At 41.4% G+C, this 8,584-nt stretch overlaps 1 protein-coding gene across 1 annotated transcript; it reads right to left on the bottom strand.

Moving 5' to 3' along the window:
- Window positions 1-5,773: 5,773 nt before the first annotated feature.
- On the bottom strand, window positions 5,774-7,794 carry LOC147089098 (putative G protein-coupled receptor 139). The gene is made up of 2 exons (XM_085977087.1): window positions 7,549-7,794; window positions 5,774-6,685 (listed from the first exon to the last, which is right to left on the bottom strand). Exons 1-2 carry the CDS (start codon window positions 7,697-7,699, stop codon window positions 5,784-5,786), a joined length of 1,053 nt encoding a protein of 350 aa, XP_085833213.1. The 5' UTR covers window positions 7,700-7,794; the 3' UTR covers window positions 5,774-5,783.
- Between the last annotated feature and the right edge of the window lie 790 nt (window positions 7,795-8,584).

Below are 8,584 nucleotides of genomic sequence, written 5' to 3'. Positions count from 1 at the left end.
AAGGGGCATAGATTCAGAATTAGGAGTCGCCTATTTAAAATGGAGATGAGGAGAAATTTCTTCTGTCAGAGGGGCATGAATCTTTGGAAATCTCTTCCCCAGAGAGCTGTGGAGGCAGAATCATTGAGTATATTCAAGTTGGAGACAGACAGATTTTTGAAAGATAATTTACTCAAGGGTTATGGGGAGCGGGCATGAAAGTAGAGTTGGGGCCAAGACCATGAACTTATCGAATGGCAGAGCAGGCTCAAGGGGCCAAATGGTCTATTCCTGCTTCTATTTCTTATGTTCTTTGTAGTGCAGGTATAGGAACACAGGCTTTGCTAGACAGTAAAAGACCGACGTCCATCTAGTTCTCCTCTTATCATCCTGGCTGTCACATGGTGCAATGATAATGTAGTTGGTGACTAATCATAGCAATCAATCTCTTCAATTAATATTAAACAGGCTGGTCGCAAGGAAACCCCCAGTTGTGGAGAGCTTTGCAAATCACAGATCCAAAGTCACCTGTTTCTCCCAAGTATGCTGCACCTGCACATGTCAAGTCTCAAATATTGTACAACGAGATATTATTTGCTGAAAGAAATCTATCCAATTTGTATTGGAATGAATCAATATTAACTCCTCTCACCGTCTTCCAAGGAAGCCTCTTCTATAGATTGACCACTCGCTCACTGAAACATTGTTACTGGATTAGTTTTGATTAAATCTGCCTCAAACATAGGCGATGTCCTCTGATTTTACAGTTCTTAACAAGATGACATAGCTTATCATGGTCTGAATTATCTAGTCTAGTTATAAACTCAGTAAACCTGATAACCCAGATATATAGGCTGATTTTCTCAGTAACCTCATATGCACCCAGTTATATGCTGGTGATTCCAATAAGCTCTGACAATTCAAAAATAAAGGTTAATTAATACCTTTTATGTAAAGTGGGCGTCACTGGCAAGGTCATTCCTAGTTGTCCTTGAGAAGGTGTTGGTGAGACGCCTTCTTGAACCGCTGCAGTCCAAGTGGTGAATGTACGCCAACACTGCTGTTAGGTGTTGAGTTCCAGGAATTAACCCAGTGACGATGAAGCCTCAGCGATATACTTCAAAGTCAGGATGGTGTGTGACTTAATGTTAACTTGGAGGTGCCAGTGATCGCAGTAAACACGAGAAACCCAGATAAATGGGCTACTGATCCCAGTAAATCCGATAAACCCAGATATACAGGCTGGTGATCCCAGTAAACACTGATAAATAAGAGAGTGGTCGGGAAAAAAACTAGTTAGATCGGTGTCTCTGAACCTAAGGAAGCCGTCATTACAGGAATGTTCCTTTTAATGTACGTTAATAGGCATTACGGATTAATTTTGTATTAACCATCAGGCTTGTTTTTGCTCTGTACCTTTTTTAAGCCCACTTTTCAGCTCCTCAGCCCACTTTCTATATTCCTCGCGATTTTCTTTGTGGCGTTACCTGCAATGGTTATCCTACTTTGCCATGTTAATTTTCAGTTTCGTTTGCAATTGTCTATTTAACGACAGACCACGATGTTTTGACGGATAATTTTCCTTCTTATAGAAATATATTGATATTGTAGTCTAGCCATCTCATATTTGAAGACGTTACACGGTTGGTCCAGTTGCAAAGCAATTACTGACCCCAATAAACCTCATACAATTTCACAGCACAGTAGGAGGCCATTGGCTCATCGTGCCTCTGCCAGCTCTTAAAAAGAGCTATCAAATTAGAACCACATCTTGGTCTTTTGCCATAGCACTGAAAATGTATCATGTTCAAGTATTTATACATTTCACTTTTTGGAAGTTAATATTTAATCGTGTTCCACCACACTCTCAGGCAGTACATTGCAGATCATAACAACTCGCAGCGTGAAAATAATTCTCCTCATCTCCCCTCTGATCCTTCTAATAATTACTTTAAATCTGTGCCCTCTGGTACCGACTCTCATGTCAATGAATACAATATTTTGGAGAATGGAGTGATGTGTGTACATCAACATAAACACTGCAACCAGCTGGGCAAAATCCCAACCGAATCAATCTGATTCCTTTGTGGCCCTTCCTCATTATTCAGGCCCTTCATCTCCGCTGCTGCAAGCTCTTTCGACAGGAAATCCTGTAGCCGATCTCACGTTTACATTGACTGAATCTCCCAGTTGTTTTAACATTCTTACCAAGAACAAGACAGCAATAAAAGAGTAACATCATCACCTCTTAGATCCCATCCAAGACACACATCAACTTGATTCTCTCTAGTGTCAGCTGTGGCTCCGTGGCTAGCAAATTCGCCTTACAGATTCAGAAGGTTGTGGGCACAAATCCCACTCCATGGGACTTCAGCACATAAATCTGAGCTGACACTCCAGTGAAATGCTGAGGGAGTGCTGCACTGTCAGATGTGCCATCTTTTAGATGAGATGTTAAACCGAGGCCCCGTCTGCTCTCTCAAGTGGATGTAAAATATGCTAAGGCACTGTTTCGATGAAGAGCAGGGGACTGATCCCCCGTGTCCTGGCCAATATGTTGCCCTCAATGAACATAACAAAAAAAAACAGATTATCTGGTCATTATCACGTTGCTGTTTATGGGAGCTTGCTGTGCGCAAATTGGTTGCCACTTGTCCCATGTTACAACAGTAACTACACTTCAAAAAAGTACTGCATTTGCTGTACAGTGCTTTCAGACATTCGGTGGTCGCGACAGGCGCGGGCCAAATGCAAGTCTTTGTTTTCTTTATTTTGAATTACAAACATCATGATCAGTGGCACATTTAATCAAAGTGACCAAGCTCCATATCATTGTCATACTCTTCTAATTACCCCTGGTTCTTTTGTTCCTGTTTCTCTTCAGCAGCAGATGTAGAAGCATCTGTAGCAACAGCGAAACCACGACCAGATAAGAATATTAATGTCAATATTTGCCATAGTCTCAGCAAAGAGACTGGGCCTGAAAAACTCATGAAAGTAAAGTTCCCTGACCGGTGATTTCAGCAGCTGGCACCTCATGTTTAAGTACACCTGTTTCTGCTCCTGACATGCATTTATAAGAAAATAAGAACATAAGAATTAGGAGCAGGAGCAGGCCATGTGGTCCCTCGAACATGCACCGCTATTCAATAAGTTCATCGCTGATGATCGACCTCAAATCCAATTTGTCGCCCGATATCCATATCCCTTGATTCCCCTAGGGTCCAAAAATCTATCTATGTCAGCTTGGAATATACTCAAAGACTCAGCATTCACAGCCCTCTGGGGCAGAGACTTCCAAATATTCAGAACCCACTGAGTGAAGACATTCCTCCTCATCTCAGTCTTAAATGGCTTACACATTTATGCACGCCTCATTGTACCAGGATGTGTCATATGACATGATGGTGATGAGGAGTGATGGATATGCCGGTGCATAAGGTTACAGATTGAGGTGAAATACATTTCTGCTGATGATGATGGACCACTGTTGCTTATAGATGCCAGGCTTGGAGCTGCTAGGTGTACTAGTTTGCAATCTACCACACCTAGCCCGATGATATTGCCACATGTCACGATGCAGGGTATCTCAGTGAGAAGTCTTCATTTGCTCTCTACAAGCACTATGTGATAGTCACTCCGACCATTACCACCATTGACAGATGCAATTAGCCAGATTAGTGAGGAGGAGGTCAATTAGTTTAATCTCTCGTATTGGTTGTCTCACCACCTGCAGCAGCTATGTCCTTCAGGACTCGGCCAGCTCAGCCAATTTAGATTCTACCAATACATGGACATTGAGGTCCCCTATTCAGAGAATATTCGGTGCTTTGCTACACTTAGTTCTTCCTCCAAGTGGTATGCAAAATCGATGAGTAATAAATCATTAGCTAGCGGAGGGCAGTAGGTGATAATCAGTAGGAGGTTTCCTTTTCCATCCTTTTCCTGAACACATGATGATACATAGGATCCAGAATCAATGGTAAGGACTCCCAGGGACAATCTCCTACGACTTTAAAGCACAACGCCCCCACCTCATGTGGGTCTGGATTATTGGTGTGAATGTAAATACCCAGGCATGGTGATAAAAGAATCTGTGACGTTGGCTGCTATCTATGATTCTGTAACAATGATTGTTGCCAGATTGTTGCTTGTTAGGTCAGTGCGATAGGGCTTCCTACTTTGGCACAATTCCATAGATGTTAAGTGGAAGGATAGTGCATGATTGACTGGGCTTGGCGTGGAATTGTCATGTCCTTATTGAAAGCCTAGCTCATTGTTCAGTCATCCACCTGGCTTTTTAATCCACAGCAGAGGGAATTTAGAGAATTGGCAATAAATGTAGCATTCCTAATGTTCCTATTATCTCAGGTATAAATGTAAAAACACAGCTGAGATACATGTATTAATGGAATTAAAAGGCAAATGGATAGATAGCCTTTGTGGCAAGGTGGCTGGAAGAAAAATAGGAGGAAGTGATGCTTCAGTTTTACAGATCCTATATCGGACCCCATCTGGAGTATTGAATTCAGTTCTGGCCACCGCACCTGAGGAAAGATATATTGACCTTGGAGGCGTTGCAGCACAGATGCACCACAATGATAACAGGCAGGTTAAATTGAGATCAGGCTGCGTAAACTTGTCCCTTACTCCCTTGAGTATAAAAGATTGATGGCGATTGAAGAGAATTGTTTAAATTGATAGGAAAGGATTTGATAGGGTAAATATTGCGAACATGTTTCACCTGGTGGGGAATTTAGAAGAAGGGCATAATTTTAAAATTAGAGCTCGGTCATTCAGGAGTGACATCAGGAAGCAACATTTCAGACAAAGGATGGTGGACAACTGCAACTCTCTGCCTATAGTTTTTGTTAGAAAAGGATGTCAAGAGTTGCGGAACAAAGGTGCATAAATGAAGCTGAGCTGCAGATCGAACAGGACCTGATTGAACTGCGGAACAGGCTCGAGTTGCTCAATATATCCAATATGTAAGGCCGGATGCTGGGGAAGAACTGTGCATTTTGCCACAAAGTAGAACTCAAAGACGCTTCGAAAGATAACTATCCCTAGATTTGGATTCGGGTGGGTTTGCATAGGAAAATAGGAACATTAGGAACAGGTACAGGCAACTCCTCCACTCGAGGCAGTTCCACCATTCATTTAGATCATGGCTGATCTGCACCTCAGCTCAATTTACCAGGCTTTTCTCCACATGCTTTGATAAGCGTCCCCAACAAAAAAATTGTCGACCTCAGTCTTAACAGCTCCAATTGAGCCCCAACATCCACAACTTTTTGGCGGAGTGAGAACCAGATTTCTACTAACCTTCCTTGACAAAGTGAATTCTCATTTCCCCCCGGAATGTCTGAGCTCTAATTTTAAGTTGAGCCCATTCTCCTTCATCACAACACGAGAGGCAATCGTTCCTCTTTATTCACCCGATAGAATTGTTTCCAATTGCGCCTGTTTACTAGGTTTTAATAATTTGTGTACATGGACTCGAAATTCCTCTTTTCTCGGCATTTAGAACATCCTCCGATGAATCTTTCTTTGGTACAAATTGCATTCACTTCCACACATTGAACTATATTTGCTATGGATTTTTCCACTCACATGATCTGTCCAAGTCCTTTTGCAACAGCCTGCTCCCATCTGCAATACTGACTGTCCTTCCTAAATTAGTGATATCTGTAAAAGTGAGAGATTGCATAGCATGTGGCCCATTATGTCCCAATCACTGAGACTGCAAGAGAGTGGAACTCAAATAAGTTGAGACCAGATTCCGTTCAAGTGTTGAGTTGTTCTCATTTTTTATTTAATTTAAAAATTATAGTGAAGGGATATTTTAACAGATTCTTCAACTCATCTCTGAATTTGCGCTGTGTCACCGCATAAATACAGGTGTTTGTGCAGCAACCCATGAGCTGAAGCATGAAGCCTAACTCCCGTATGAACACAGGTAGATACACTGCATCGTAGCCCAGGTATCCCATTCGCCAATAAATACAAAATACCATATAAAGCGCCCATAACAGTATGAAATTCCCCGAGACAGCATACAATATAATCATTGATTTCCTGCGGTTCTCCATCTCTGGGTCACTTTGACTCTCCCCACCGACAGGACTCCGGAGTCGCCTGCGGGCTCTGTTTGTCACTAAAATGTACCTGACGGTTAAAGCATTAAACAGCAAGACCAAAAAAAATGGAATGCATGGAGTTAAAATATAATGAAAGAATTCAACTGCGCCCCAGACTTGAGATTGTGCCACACTATCTGTTACAAGGCAGAACCAGGATTGATTGACGAACCAGTATTTACTCGTGTACATAAAGAACCAAAAAGTATTTTTTAAAGAGAAAAACACAGTAATTGTTGCTATAACCACAATGGCTGTTTTCTCCACACAATATTTAGTTTTCAGCTTTTGGCAGCACAAGGCTACATATCGATCAAAGGTGAAACTGACCGTGAACCAGACAGAACAGTCTGTGACTGCGTACAGCAGGACGGCGTGGATATTACACACTGGGAGATATCTCATGAAAGTGAACTTTAGAGAATAAACAACAGGGATATGTCTCAGTATCACATCGATGATAACGACCAATAGATCCGCCCCTGCCATGGCCACCAGGTAGCGAGTGACACATTTGGAGAGACCGCACTTTCCCCGAGACAGGATCACAATCGTCACCACGTTAACTGTAAGGAATTAAAAGAGAAAGGATCAGGATCAGAGAAAAAGCATCTGTGTGGATTGAGTTATTGGTAAAAAATGATATTTTGACCAATCAACCAATGATGGATTCTAAATATATTACCTGAGAGAAGCATTGTTTGCTAGAGACATTTTATTTACCATAACATAATCAATATTAAAATGTGAATGAAACATAAGGCCGACATAAAATTTAACAAAGGAATAACATATTTTAAATTAATCAGGAAGAGAGCAGTGGCAAGTGTGTGCGCCTGACATCCTTTAAATCTTCAAAGCAACATGGGATGTCGATAAGATCGAAGTCCGGCAAGACATCTTTCTGGTTTGATACAAGCGCTCAATGAAGACAACAAAATACAAAATGTTGAACACAAATAATTATCCAACAGTACTGATGATGATATAGACTCAAAGAACGTCAGATGCCTAAATAGACTGTATCAAATCAAACAAATGGTGAACAGTAATGCGACTGATCTCAGACCAGTGAACAAGTGATTGGAGAAACAATCATGTCAGGGAAACATTGGAAATTATTATCCACACAATGGATTCAATACACTTAATACAAGAAACCACCGATATTGTGAAAGAAAGAAATTAAAAGAGAGTTTATAGAACGCATAGTTGAATATAGTGATTAACTTGGTCCATTACCAGCTGCAAAAGTAGGACAACAAATGTTAAGAGTAGCCATACAATTGAACATGGTTTACACAGGATAGATCTTTTTACACCGAATGACTGGTTTACCAACAGCAGTGAGGCTGGGATAGTGAACGACAAGAACAGTAATACATTAAAGCAGGAATTACAGAAATCATATCTGGAAAGAGTGACTTACAAGGAACACCGAAAGCCGCCAGTACTGGATAGTAAATACTCTGTATATCACGAAAAATGAAATGTATCTTGAGATGATCCATAAAAGACCACCGTTCACTTTGTGTGAAAGCTGATGATCTGTCAATCTGCAGCCTTTGACTCCGAGCCATGTTCCCCTTTCTCTGAGAGACACAGAGTCCGCTGACACTGGGAGCTCAGCCCTCTGACTTATAATACTGGAAACCCTCTAGCGAATCAATTATGATCCATGGAGACTAACATTAATTACAGTCACTGAACAAACAGGTTTCGTTCATCCATTACACGCGGACACTTTTTATAGAACAAACCAATTTTGCCACATGTTACATCAACGTCAGTGACAACCACCAGAGGCCAGAGTGTTATTCAAATAATTGATATAACTAAAGTAGGATTGTGTCTAAAAGGCAGATTAAAGTGAGAGGAGATATCTTTACTCGATTGAGATTGTTTCTGTGATGCCATGCAATCCTGTGACATCAGTAAAATCCGATCAACTTTGCACTGGCGCCGTTGACATTCACATCTGATCTAGATCTACATGGTTTCTGGTGATCAAAATAATACCGAGAAAGCCAGAGGAAATTTCCACGGAAGCTCTCAGGGACCTCTTGCAAATATTATATGACTGTCGGACCCTCTGCAAATATTAACAAATTCATAGAACCCTGTCAATAATGTACCACTACCGACAATCACCTACAAATATCTGCCATTTTCTGGTTCTCCAATGACTATTGGCGCTGGATCCCCAGAAAATAGTGTAAAATACTATAAATACTTCTGGAAATGTTATTACAATCCACCGCCCCCTGCTCCGGGGAACACCCTGCAAATGTTGACTACATCCGGCAGACAGCCTCTTACAATTGACCAGACGTTGTCATTTGCCCCTCAAATACTGAATCAGTCACAGAAATCTCAGCCATTAAAGTGACGGTTGCTGGAATTCCCCTTTATACTGACACACTGCCCCGATGGCCTGTGAGAATGTAACATACATCTGAAGGTCC

The sequence above is a fragment of the Somniosus microcephalus genome, unplaced genomic scaffold, assembly GCF_052327205.1.
Source record: "Somniosus microcephalus isolate GS21.2 unplaced genomic scaffold, FLI_Smic_1.0 unresolved_chr4, whole genome shotgun sequence".
Taxonomy (NCBI): Eukaryota; Metazoa; Chordata; class Chondrichthyes; order Squaliformes; family Somniosidae; genus Somniosus; species Somniosus microcephalus.
Note: the sequence above shows the minus strand (reverse complement) of the source record. Positions and strands in the feature narration are given on the sequence as shown.

What these genes read in the sequence shown, in the direction of transcription:
- LOC147089098 (XM_085977087.1), bottom strand. Translation starts at nt 7,699, where the DNA reads ATGGCTCGGAGTCAAAGGCTGCAGATTGACAGATCATCAGCTTTCACA. An exon ending in GGCGGCTTTCGGTGTTCCTT is followed by an intron (nt 6,686 to 7,548) that starts GTAAGTCACTCT and finishes AATTCCTTACAG; the next exon opens with TTAACGTGGTGACGATTGTG.